The following is a 14,186-nucleotide window of genomic DNA, read 5'->3' as shown; positions in this document are numbered from 1 at the left end:
CTACATATGTTGTTTTTGGCAAGTCTTGCTTTAAATACTTCACAATGAAAAGGTTAGTATTTGCCTATTGCCATTTCAAGGCCAGTGCATTTCAGGGTCAAAAACAGTATTAAAATCTAATTGAAAGTTTTCATTTTTCGAAGTTTCATATGTTCTGTTTCAATTTTTCACTGGTTCCCTAATGTTGAGTTTGTTGTCCAAATGTTGAATGCAGTTCTCTTTAATAAACAAAGATCGAAGAAAATACAATTCAACGTCTTCAGATCTTCAACAAGCTAGAATTAAACATACTGTTTTTCTTGGTTTATGATGGCACAGACACTGACGGCACAGCATATCTTAACAACCATTCAATTTTTGCCAAAAATCCTAAGTATGACATTACTATATTACTATCGATATAGATTCCTATAAAGTATGTTCACAATTCCATTAATAACAACCTCAAAAATTATTTTAAGTAGTCAAATAACAGGCTCATGAAAATATTCAGTTCTGAAAGCCTAATTCTGAAACTTAAGCAGTTTTCAGCATTCCATGAGTAAATTCTCAGCTAACAGCAACAAAGAACAAACTAATGTTTCCTAAAACTGAAGTGAGATAGCCAGTTCTGGTTTGAAGCTGCTGGCACTGATAAAGTTTAGAATTTCTTAATTTCTCCTCCAAACTGGAGCAGCACTGAGACTGTAAAGTACTACAGATTTCCGAGGGAGGAGTTGCTCCTTGTATTCCTAAGTACTTCATCCTACCACAATGTAATTTTTATGGTGCCTGCACTCTAGATCCACCATACAGGTGGGCTATTTTTCTACCTCACAGAAGAGCTTCGGGACGTCCTTATATTTGGAGCATGTTTTGCCAATTTCATGGAGTATGGCAAATCTGGCGAATTATATGGACCATGTTCGCCAGCTGCAGATTGGGGCGAAAACTGCGACTTGGGAAAGTTCTTCGGCATTGTGGGCAGCTGAATACCTGTGGTGTAGGACGAGGCTGAGAACGTACTTCAGCATCTAGATAAAGCTGCCGTCGCACAGGTGGATGTGGTGGGCCACGGTGGAAGAGGTGACGGTAGCGATAGCGGCCATAGTGATGGTAGTGGTGGCCATTGTGGTGGTGTTCTCCTCTCTCATCTTCCGGAAAAACTCCACCTCTCAGGTCACGTACCAATCCTTGTAAACTGTTCAAATCTTCTTCCTCGTCATCCCACACAGAGTCTGCATTGCCCCGATGCCTTCTATGGCTATCACCAACCCAGCGTCCAGCATGTGCTCGGTGCTGAAACGCCTCCTGTTCTACGTTCCTATGATACAAAACCTGTCTGATGACGTGGGCCCCTGCAGTCGGCTGGTCACGGTCTGGTTCATCGTCCTTGCCCCACAGCTGGGTCACACAGCCTCGGCAGAAGTTGTGCCCACAGCCGATGGACACAGGGTCCTTAAAGTAATCCAAACAGATGGCGCACACTGCTTCTTCTCGAAGTGACTGCATAGGGCTGGGAGGCCCTTTAGGGGCTGCCATCGTAGAGCACACGCACAGGTTCCTCAGAAACTGAAAGGCTGAGGCCCTCGCTGCCCTGCCAAGAGGCACAAAGCATGAAAGCAAAAGTGGAAGATAAACAAGCAAAAGTCTTGTTTATCCCCAAAGGTGCTAGCCCTCACTGCCCAGCCAAGGGGCGCTAAGGCCTAAGGCCTTGCTGCCCAGCCAAGGGACCCAAAAGTCGTTGACCTGAAGGCCCAGCCGAGGGGCGCTAAGGACTGAGGCCTCGATGCCCTGCCGAGGGCGCAAAGGTGGTAGGCCTCGCTGCCAGGCGGAGGAGCATTAAGGACTAGGGCCCGCTGCCTAGCCGCGGGGCACGAAGGTGGTAGGCCTCGCTGCCCTGAGGAGGAACGCGACTCCGGCCGGTCCTGTGGACCAGCTACAACCCGCTGCCGCCCTCCACTCCGCTCAGGTCCTCCACAACACCAAGACAACTCACCGCCTCCTCGCTGCCGAGCCCCGGCTCAGAGCCAGGCGGCCGACTGGGGCCTCGGAGACCCGACAGGCCACTCTTCCGCCTGCCCTCCAGCTCAGTCTTCGTCGGAGACCAGGAGACACAACCGGCAACAACCAAGCGCGGCCAGCGACTGCCTCACATGCTGCGGCTCCGCGGCTATATAAGCCACCCGGAAATGACGTCAACTCGCTCGCCACAGGTTCCGCCCCCCGGAAAGTGACGCTCTGGGCCATGGGTAGGCTGCCGTCTCGATGGTGCTTCAGTGCGGAAGCAAAGGTGATGGAGGACTAGAGAAGGCCGAGGGATGCTAGAGCGTACCTACCTGCAATCTCGGCACGTGAGAGGTGAGAAGTCAGGCGGTGAAGACAGCCAAACAGACAGATAAAATGAAAACAGACTGGAGGGCCAGAAAATAGGGAGGACTCAGGTTTCAAAAGCTGTTTTCTAGTTCGTCGTCATGGTTGTCATCTTCTTATTCCTCCTTCTTCTCCTCCTCCTCCTCTTTCTTGTTGCTCGATTTCCTTGTTCTCTTGTTTCTTCTGTACAATAACCACCTCCATTCTTTCACAAGCAACTGCTTCTTCTCACTGCTAAACACTGTTTCCCATCAAAATTCACATTAGCACTGACTCCATTCCAAGAAGTGTCAAGACTTAATTCTCTAGTCTCTTGACCCACATAAGAAGGTTGATGAACGTAATCAAGTCATACTGGAAAGAATGTTCTGGACTGGGAATATGCAGCTGCAGTGAGGAGATATTTTGGCACTACCTGAAAAATAAAAGATAAAATGATTAATAAACATGGAACTGATCTACTGAGAATACTGGAATCCCTTCATGGTTATTAAGAGACATATTAAGCATGTGACAATAGATATAGATTATCAGTTATTATAAAGGATTTGCTTTTCATATTTTAGAAGTTTAATGCTTTTAATATTTTTAGAACTTTAAGGAGTTTGTGGGTTTTGTTTGTTGCATGGTGGTGGTTTTTCAGTTTTTCAAAACATTCAGCATTTTGATTTCCATGCTTAAATCAGCATTTTAAAACAACCCCAAGTCAAAAAAAAAAAAAAAAAAAAGCCTGTGAAAACCTAGATATTCCAAATGGTCTAAATTTTTTGTAATTTACAACTGAAGCACGATCTTGTTTCCTCCTGACATCTTACTTATATAACTCTGCAGATTGTTAAGTTATTAAATCACAAATAACAACTGTCACCCAAGGAAAGAAAACAGCTACACTAAGTTATACGCTGGATAACAAAAAGACAAATACTAACTAAGGCTGAAGAAAAATAAAACAAAACAAAAATTAAAATATTTTTAAATGAAAGGATAAAAACAACTATAGAGAAAATTCAGGAGAAACACAATACAGGATTCTGAAACTCCCACTAACCATAAGGAGACTCCCAGCTAGCCATAAGGAGAGAGTGGAGTATCTACAAGTAAAGAAATAGATACATAATTACACCACAGCTAAGCCCTTCCTCTGCAGAAAACTGAGGTTTACCTACTATAAAGGATGAGTCAGAGAAAAGTATAGAAAACACAAAGCACACAGGAGAGTTCTGTTACCGGATACACAGAGTGAACCATGACAACTTTACAACCTCTCTTATCTAACTGTAATGCCAACAACCAGTGTTAGACCATCCTGAAAGAAATGGATTTAAGTTTTCTCTACAGAATCTAAACACATAAAAATGAAAAAAAGATCTGAGTGAAAAATAATATGAAACATGGGCAGGAGTTCACTGACCACATAGTAGAACTAGGTTATCCGAAACAAGGCAAGAAACAAGTCCAATCCCACAAGTTAGATCATTAATGACTCATTTTTATATTTTTATTGACAGCCAAAATTCCCTAGGTATTTGAAGAAAGCTTCCAACATAAAACAGGAAAGAATTAAAAAAAAATTTTGGATAAAATAATATTAGGGGAAAATCATTTATGTACATGTTTATGTGGTCATATTTAACTTCTAGCCCACAGATATTGATTTTACTAAAAAAAGCCATCTTATTAAAAAGGACACAGAAATTAGACAGACAGGCTAGCAGCTAAAAGCACATACTGCTCTTGACGAGGAGCTAAGCAGTGCCGACACCCACATCAGACCTACAGCTCCAGTTCAGAGGATCTGACACCCTGTTCTGACCTCTACAGTCACCTGTACTCATGTGCACATATCCACAAACAGATACACATATAACTTTAAAAATAATTAATCAATATTTGAAAGAAAAACACAAGCAAGCTGTTAAAAAATATCTACAAATTAGAAATGTGACAGAAAAATGCAAAAACAATTAGACAATGAGACACATGCAATTAAAATAAAAGATAAAAGAAATTAAACACAGAAAAAATATGAGTCACCAGTACAAGAGAAGAAGACAGAAAAATAAATATTTCAGCAATAATTCAACAAAATGTTCCAAAAAAATACAAAAAAAAAAACAAAAAACAAAAAAAACACCAAAAAAAAAAAAAGAAAGTTTAGAGAGGTGGGAGCAGTGAAAAACAGGAGAAGCCTCCTTCAGGACTTATTGCTTTAAAACTTAGGACATGAGGACAAAATTTCCAAAGAGAAAAATCAGAATGGGACTGTTCAGCAGTGATACTAGGCACTTAATAAATAAATAAATAATTTTAAAATTATAAATGAATATTGTTTCAATCCTCTACTTGATGACAGCCAAATTTTAAATGCAGTGTGGGAGTAGACAAAGATATTTTTTGCATACAAAATAGCATAAACTTGATCTCCCATGAAATTGTTGTTCAAAAGGTAGTAAAAACCATGTCACCAAATAAGGGCCCAAAAGACAAGATCTATAACGCACACACTGAAAAATTAATGGAATATAATGATAGTAGACTTTCTGAGATGATAGTTTAGGGAAATCACAGAACAATAAATGACCTGTAATCATTTATTACTGAGGAGAACAAGAAGAAATCCACTTCCAGAAGGATGTCTTCAAAAGCATGAGATTAATAGGTGTGTCTGCAAGTTTATAATACTGAAGACATACGTACTTTAGTAAACAAGTTAAAGGTGATTTACTGATAGTAATATACAAAATAAAGCAATCACAGCATGCACACACACACAGACAGAGAGATTCTAACTCAAATTTTAACAAGGCCAAAGAAAATATCCATTAGAAAATAGGAATATAACAACTTTGGATCATCCCTGAAAGAAATATTTAAGTGTGCATTATATAATAACATAGAGCATGATTATTAATCATTATTTTAAATAAACATATTGGGAAAATGTAAGATGAACAACATAAGAATAGCAAGTAAATACATCAAGTCCAAAATTAGAAAGCTGTAGCTGTATTAAATTAGTTTCAGACAAATTTTAAATAAAGTATTGATATATGCCAAAGAAATACACAAGTTTCACATATCAGGATAGATTTAAGAAAGTAAAGAACAGAAATATGGTTTACAAAAACCCTTGTAGATATATTAGAATGAAAAATTTTTAGCAGAATTACACAATTCCTTATTCTACTTACTACTATATGAATTTATTTTAACAACAATTTCATAAAATAATTTTATAAGGAAGCATGGTGGTGCATACCTATAAACTCAACACCCAGAAAAGCAGGGGAATGGAAAATTCAAGATCAGCCTAACTACATATGTGAGGGTAAAGGAGACAGATGAGGCAAGATATCTTATAAGCAGGCTTGGAATAATCTCCATTTAAAAATGCACCAAGTGCTCTGCTTTGCTTTCCTGGTGCTGAGATAAAACACTGACCACATGCTACTCAGAGGACAAAAGGTTTATAGTGCATCATCAAGGGAAGCCACGAAAGAAATTCAAGGCGGAACCTAAAGGCAGAAACTGAAGCACAGACCAGGAATTAATGGTATCTACTGGCTTGCTTCCTCTGTCTTGCCCAGCTACTTCTACAAACCCCAGGCCTACCTCCCAAGGGAGGACACCACTCCCTTCCCTGGGCCTTGCTGCAAAAAATAGGAATTTTTTTTAAAAATGCCTCACAACATGCCAACCAGCCAATCTAATGGAGACAATTCCTCAGTTAAGGTGCTTTCTTCCTAGGTGACTCTCATTTGTGTCAAGTTGACAAAAACTAACCACCACACCAGATCTGAGACTACTGCACACTGGTGAGGAAGTAACAGGCAATAGGAACCAAAACCAGAATCAATGGAAATTTTTTTCAGATGGATTTCTGATGCTAAGAAAATAATCAGGGACAAAGACACAAAATCAAAGTAAGAATCAGAATAAACTGAATTAGTATTAATCCTATTATGTGTGTTGTGAATTTTTATATGTAACCTCATACAATGGTGTCAGGAATTGCTTTTAAACAGGATTAGGTTTTACTATATTTTTTTTTCCAATTTCATGTGTGTTGGGTGCATGTCAGTATGTATGTCTAGTTGCACATGAGTTTCATAGATGTAGAGACTTGAGGTTAACAGTGGGAATCATCCCTATGATTGTCCACCTCATTCATTGAGGGAGGGTCTCTCAATCAAACCCAGGGATCACTGATATGACTACTTTCCCACAACTAACTCTAACTCCGGTGCTCCACTGTGATCTGCCTCTGACTTCCAAGGCTCAGAATTATATGTGGCTCATTACACCCACCTGGCCTTAATGTAGGTTCTGGGAATTTGAACTCTAGTCTTTGGGTTTGCATGGCTAGCACTTTAACCACTGAGCCATTTCTCCCAGCCATTTTCTTATAACTTATCCCAAGTAAAATTTGCCTGTGTGTTTGTTTGTTTGTTTGTTTGTTTCCCTTTCTTTCATCTAAGTTTTTGTCTTGATATGAATTTGGCCCGTTTGATTATTTAAAGTATGAATTTGATTTTGCTTTCAGGCTAGTTTGGCTCTGCTGTTTGCTGGAAATTACTAAGATATTGAAACATTTAAAACATTTAAAAATGTTTTCCAATTTCATGTGTTAATACATTAACCAAGAAAAATGGGCTCTACTTCATCTCCATCAGTTCCTACCGCACATATCTTGTTGGACATCGACTCTGTGATCTTTCTGAGGGCTATATAATGCTCCTTACAAGATCTGGTGTGCCACATTGGGTGGAGAGAGAACCCTGCTGAAAAAAGGGAGGCCATCCTCTTAGACTGAGTGCATGGATGTCGGGAAATGTCAGACTTCAACCTTAAAAGCAGGATTCCATAAGATATGTAGAGGAATGTTAATTCAGAACATGACTGCTCTGGCAAGAGATCTTATCCAAAGACCTTCTAGGTCTGTGTGATCAAGCTAGAATACAGAAATACTTTTAATTTCAGGAGACAGAGGCAAGCAGATCTCTGAGTTCAAGGCCAGTCGGGTTCAGAGCAAGTTCCAAGTAGAGAAAAGCTTAGGTCCAAGCATGGAGACACATGCCTTTAACCCAGAACTCGAGAGAGAGAAAGGCATGCAGATCTCTTAAGTTCAAGTCAGTTCAGTTGAGATAAGTTGAGAAGAAGGACAGTGGAGATGAGTTCAGTGCAAGTCAGCTTGTGGAATTCAGAATCAGTTTTACCGGGACAGTTGTACAGACAGGTTAAAGAAGAATAAGCTACACACGGGTGAAGACAGAACAAGCCAAAGAATGAGAAGGATCAGAATATTAGAACAGATTGCTATAGTTAGTTTGAGGCCAAGCAAAATGATACAGTCACAAGCAGAGAGAAGTCAGATTGAATCAGTCAGCTAGGACAGGAGTTTGAGCCAGAGCAGCTGAGTTGAACGAGCCAACAAGAGTTCAGAAAAAGATAGAAAGGGTGAGCTTATTTGGTAGTAAGTCTCAGAGTCTGAAAACATTTTAGGCCTAGGTTAGATTGTATGGAGGCTAGAAACTTCCAGACTAGGCCTAGGTTAGCAGACGGAGGCAGTAAGTCTCCAAGAGAACAATTACATCTGGGAAATAAAAGTTGCTTTTACTCATGAAATTTACAGGCAAACGGATGGAGCTAGAAGAGATCATCCTGAGAGGAGTAACCCAGAAACAGAAAGACAGGCATGGTATATACTCACTAAAAAGCAGATATTAGCTATTTAACACAGGACAGCCATCTACAGATCTAAAAAAGTTAATCACTGAGGACCCTAGGGAGGATGCTTAAATCTCATTCAGAATGTCAAACAGGATGGACACCAGAAGTGGTGGAAGAGAGGAAACAGGATGGGAGTCTACTATAGAGAATCCTCTGAAACAATTCACCCAACAGGGGATCAAGATGTTGAGACTCAGGGCCAAAGTTTAGGCAGAGCTCAGGGAGTCTTAAGGGGGAAGAGAGGGGTGGGACTAGAGGTACATGGAGGGGACAAGAGACCAACAAAACTAAAAGATCTGAGCCCAGGTGGTCTTGCAGAGACTGATGCACCAATGGAGGACCATGCATGGAAAGGACCTAGACCCCCTGCTCAGATGTGGCCAATTGGCAGCTCAGTCTCCATGTGGATCTCTGAGTGAGGGGAGCAGGGGCTGCCTCTATTATGAACTCAGTTGACTGCTCTCTAATCACTCGCTCCTGATGATATAGCCTTGCCAGGCCACTGAGGAAGAGGATCCAAGTAGTCCTGATGAGACTTAACAAGCTATGGACCAATGGCAATAGTGGAGAACTCCCCCTTTCAGTGGACTAGGGGAAGGGGATGGGAGAAAAGGGAGGGAAGGTGGGACTGAAAGTAAGTTGAGGGTGGTGGCTTGGGTAGGGATATATAGTAAGTAAAAATAAATAAATAAATAAATAAATAAATAAATAAATAAATAAATAAATAAATAAATAAATAAAACTTAAAAAAAAGAAACCACACAGAATTCAGAAAAAAAAATAAAATTAAAATTAAAAAGAAGAAAGAAAAAGTTACTTTTACAAAGATAGTTAATGCTTACCCTAGGAAATCTATAAAGCTCTAAATGCCATCTAAATAGCCAATAGTTTATTGAGAAAAGTAGCCCTTAGTAACCGTTTGTATTGCAGGTCTTTTTTTCTAAGCCATGGGAATATGATATCTGTCTCATGCATTACGTGAAACAGACTGTCTTTTCACATGGCAGTCTGGAAAACAACTCCCTGGGAAAGCTGCTCTGTGTTGTGTAGAGGCATCGGATCCTCTAGCACTGCAGTTATGGCTGTTTTAAGCCACCATGCGGGCGCTAGGAACCAAACCCAGGTCCTCTGCAACAGGATCAAGTGCTCTCAACCATTGAGTCAGCTCTCCAACTCCTGTAATATAGTTTTCTAAGGATGTTAAAATTTTAAAACCAGTAGTAGAGAAAAATACAATCATTTTGGATCATGGGTGTTGTTAAATGGATAACAGAGGGAAGAACTTCCAGGGAATGGCAGGATGATGGATGCTATTGGGTAACATTGTGAAAGAAGTGATATATCCCACATACAAAACAAGCCAAGTGATGTTTCTAACTGAGTACACTGCGGTTGAGAGATTGCCATGCAGGGCATTTTGAAACCATTCCATGATCACAGATGGCTATACAAATTTCACACCCTGAACTTTTGTAATAGATTATGAAATACAAGCATTATGACACTTACACTATTTTATTATCAGTTTCACAATTTTCTATTAGATATACACAATCTATTTATTGAAGAAAATGCATAATAAATGCCTTCCTTTTATTTTTTTTGCATGAGCTCTATCTTCTTTGAGGTTTTATTTTTAATTTTTAATTTTTTTATTTTTACATTTTTACATTAATTACATTTTATTCACTTTGCATCCCAGCTGTGAGGTTTTCTTAATTAGGTCAAGAGCTACTGCTTACTTTTAAGTTGGCTTAAGTTTCCAGCATTGAACTTAAGGCCTTGCTTTCATAATGCCTAGCTCACATTCTGTTATGCAGACCCCCTTGTTTTTCCATCTCAATATGTATCTATCAAAGTTGAAGATTATGTCAGGCCCAGGAAACTTAGCAGAAAGAGAGAGAAGGGAAGAAATGGAATACTGCTTACAGGAATAAGATGACAATGCAGCCACTCCTGATGTGATCTGATAGACTAAGATCAGAAGGAAGGAGAGGAGGATCTCCCCTATCAATGGACTTGGGGAGGGGCATGTGTGAAGACGGGGGAGAGAGGGTGGAACCAGGAGGGAAAGAGGGAGGGGCTTATGGGTAGATACAAAATGAATAAAGTGTAATTAATAAAATAAAATAAAATTTTAAAAAAAGTTTGACCTAGGAAAAAAAAGAATGATGGGAGTCTTGTTAAAGGTGTCACATAGTAAAGAATGAAATGATAAAATATGTAAAATATATAAGATATATAAAAAATGTCATATCAAGAATGTCAAAATTAGGAATAGTGCTTCCTCTAGGTCCAGCCATACCACTCCTAGGCATTTATGCAAAGGATGCTCAAGTACACAACACGGACATTTGCTCAACCATGTTCATAGCAGCTTTACTCGTAATAGCCAGAACCTGGAAACAGCCCAGATGTCCCTCAACGGAGGAATGGATACAGAAATTGTGGTATTATTACACAATGGAATACTACTCAGGAATTAAAAACAAGGAAATCATGAACTTTGCAGGTAAATGGTGGGATCTAGAAAAGATCATCCTGAGTGAGGTATCCCAGAAGCAGAAAGACACACATGGTATATACTCACTTATAAGTGGATACTAGATCTATAAGATAGGATAAATATACTAAAATCTGTTCACCTAAAGAAGATAAACAAGAAAGAGAACCCGGGGTAAGATGATCAGTCCTCACTTAGAAAGACAAATGGGATGGACATTGGAAGTAGGAGAGAACAAGTAACAGGACAGGAGCCTACCACAGAGGGCCCCTGAAAGACTCTTCCTAGCAGTGTATCAAAGCAGATGCTGAGGCTCATAACCTTAGGCAGAATGCAGGGAATCATAAGAAAGAAGGGGGAGTTAATATGACCTGGAGAGGACAGAAGCTCCACAAAGACCAAATATATCTGGGCACAGGGGTATTTTATGAGAATGTTTCTCCAACCAAGGACCATGCATGGATATAACCTAGAACCCCTGTTTGGATGTAGCCCATGTCAGCTCAGTATCCAAGTGGGTACCCTACTAAGGGGAACAGGGACTGTCTGTGACATGAACTCAATGGCAGGCTACTTGACCTCCCCCACCCACCCACCAAGGGAGGAGCAGCCTTGCTAGGCCACAGAGGAGGACATTGCAGCCAGTCCTGAAGAGATCTGATAAGCTAGGGTCAGATGGAAGGGGAAGAGGATCTCCCCTATCAGTAGACCTAGAGAGGGGCAGGGAGGAGATGAGGGAGGGAGAATGGGATTGGGAGGGAATGAGCTGGGATACAAAGTAAATAAACTGTAACTAATATAAAAAATAAAAACTTAATAAAAAAAATAATGTCAAAAACATATCTTGAAAAAAAATACCAAATTCTTAACAAATACTAGGAAATTGGATGTCTACATGCCACACAATGAAATTATAATTATTTCTCATATTATACAAAAATATTTAATTCATAATGTATCAGAGGCCTCAGTATTTGACTCAAACCTATGAATCTGCTATAGGAAAGCATAGGCAAATCATTTCAAGAAACAAACAAAAGCAAGCATGTTTTGTGAAGGACTCAAGTTGCAGAGGAAATAATCCTACCAATTAACATTGATTTCTTACCTCTCAAAAGAAGAAACACAAATGACAAATAATAAATATTTGAAAAAGTGGGACTAGGAAGTTGGTTCAAGTGCTAAAGTGTTCCTCATGCAAGTATAAGGACTGAATTTGATGTCATTTGATGTCTTATCCATTCAAAAATAAAGTGGGGAGCACATGCTTATGTTTCCAGTGATGGGGAATGGGTACAAAAAGATGCGTAGGGCTTGTTAGCGGGTTTGGCAAAATCAATAAGCACAAGTTTCACCTATCTCAAAAATAAACAAACAAGTACCAAAAAGAGTGGGAAAAAGATGGTGGAAGACACACAATTGAATGTCCATTTCTGGCATCCACATGTAAGCACACAAACACACGCACTCACATGCTTGGAGTATGCAGCATGATTATCTGTCAGGAAAATGAAAAATAAAATGCACCTAGATTCTAGTTTTCTCAAGTCAAAGGGGTTACCATCAATGAAACAGGCTACAGTCAGGTGGAACATTCCTATAACTCAGGGAGGATAAGGAGGAGTTCAAGGTCAGCTATAGCTACATAGTGACTTTGAGAGAAAACTAGGCAGTGAGATTCTGTCTCCAGGGAAGAAGGATAGAAAGGAGGGGACAAGGAAAAGAGAGAGGGATGGGGCATGGAGAGAGGGAAGGGAGAAGACAAATAAAGATGTGTATGTTATATATAAAGTGCTACAGCAGGCCAAGAGGATGACTCAGTGGTGAAGGCACCTGCTACCAAGGCTGATAACTTGAATTCAGTCCCAAGACTGCCACAGTGAAAGGAGAGAACCCACTCCCAAAAGGCGTCCTCTGACCTCCACTTGTGGGTGGTGGCACCCAATTAATGTTAAAAGTTTAAAAATGAAAAAATAATTAATGAAAGAGAAATAATTAATAAAAAAACTATGATAGCTACTATGGAAATTAGTATGTAACTTTCTCAGTAAACTCAAAATAGAATTACCATGGAATCGTGATAGATCATTCCAAAGGACTCTAAATCAGTGTGCCTGTACATATACATGTATCAACATTGACAATATTAACAACAACCATGATAGGCCATCACCCTCCATGTCCATCAACAGATGAATGAATAGTGCAAATTGTGATATATAACCACACTGTAATTTTTTTTATTAAATAAAGTTCAAAAAAATTAAATTACAGCTCTGACCAAAAATGGTTGGAACTAGAAATAATTATGTTAGAGCATAACATGTCAGATTTAATAAGAAAAATATTACATATGTGGAATCTAGATTTAAATGTCTGTGCTTGCATGTGTGGTGTGGTGTGGTGTGTGTGTGTGTGTGTGTGTGTGTGTGTGTGTGTGTGTGTGTGTGACAGAACAGAAATAAGACCATAAGAGGACAGGGAAGGGAAGGGGGGACAGAGGGAAATGGAATTCTATGTGACATGAGAGCAGAAACAGGGACTGTAGAGAAAAAGGAAAGGCACGAGCATGAGATGGAGAGGCAAGCAGAGAAGATGGGTGGGAAAGTGAGGATCTATAATTATATACACATGTAACAATGACATAATTAAATCCACTACTATGTATACTAACTAAATCATAATATTTTAAAGGACTATCATTGACTTAGGATAGTTAATATATGAAAAATAAAACAAAAAAGAAAAAGAAAAAGAAAACCCCAGTATAAGGAGAAAGGAGACATTAAAAGAGCAACTTTCACAATCCAGAGTCTAAGTTATTAATATCGAACCATCAAAGTAAGAGGATTCTAAGCTGTGAGCTTCTTAAGCTGTATGTGAAGCTGCATTACTCCTCTGAATAAAAACAACCTATATAAAATATTTCATTCATCTCCAGCATCTGTCGCCACTTGAGTTTTTGGTCTTAACCATTCTGATGGGTGTAAGGTGAAACCTCAGGGTTGTTTTGATTTCCATTTCCCTGATGACTAAAGATGTTGAGGATTTCTTTAAGTGTTTCTCTGCCATTCGATATTCCTCTACTGAGAATTCTGTTTAGCTCTCTACCCCATTTTTTAATTGTATTACTTGATATGTTGCTTTTTAATTTCTTGAGTTCTTTATATATTCTGGATATCAGCCCTCTGTCAGATATAAGGTTGGTAAAGATTCTTTCCCAATCTGTAGGCTGTTGTTTTGTTCTGTTGACACTGTCCTTTGCTTTACAGAAGTGACAACACATGCTGTAGAGGTTGTGGAGAAAGGGGAACCCTCCTCCATTGCTGCTGGGAATGTAAACTTGTACAACTACTTTGGAAATCAATCTGGTGCTTTCTCAGACAATTAGGATTAATGCTACCTCAAGATCCAGCTATACCATGCCTAGGTATATATCCAAAGGATGTTCATATATACAACAAGGATAAATATAATAAATATAAATAAATAAATCCTCATGTTCGTAGCAGCTTTATTTGTAATAAATAAAACCAGAATCTGGAAACAACCCAGATGTCCCTCAGGTGAATAATGCATACAGAAATTGGGGTACATTACA

The 14,186-nt window shown here is 39.3% G+C and overlaps 1 protein-coding gene across 1 annotated transcript; it reads right to left on the bottom strand.

Moving 5' to 3' along the window:
* Window positions 1-864: 864 nt before the first annotated feature.
* On the bottom strand, window positions 865-1,521 carry LOC129678692 (E3 ubiquitin-protein ligase TRIM52-like). The gene has a single exon (XM_055609586.1). The coding sequence runs from the start codon at window positions 1,519-1,521 to the stop codon at window positions 865-867; it is 657 nt and encodes a 218-aa protein (XP_055465561.1).
* Window positions 1,522-14,186: the final 12,665 nt, after the last annotated feature.

This window comes from Psammomys obesus, unplaced genomic scaffold (assembly GCF_907164565.1).
Source record: "Psammomys obesus unplaced genomic scaffold, mPsaObe1.curated_primary_1811, whole genome shotgun sequence".
Classification (NCBI taxonomy): Eukaryota; Metazoa; Chordata; class Mammalia; order Rodentia; family Muridae; genus Psammomys; species Psammomys obesus.
The sequence above is the reverse complement of the archived record's forward strand: the minus strand, read 5'-3'. Positions and strand labels throughout refer to the sequence as shown.

Coding starts and splice junctions, on each gene's coding strand:
- LOC129678692 (XM_055609586.1), bottom strand. CDS start 1,521: ATGGCAGCCCCTAAAGGGCCTCCCAGCCCTATGCAGTCACTTCGAGAA.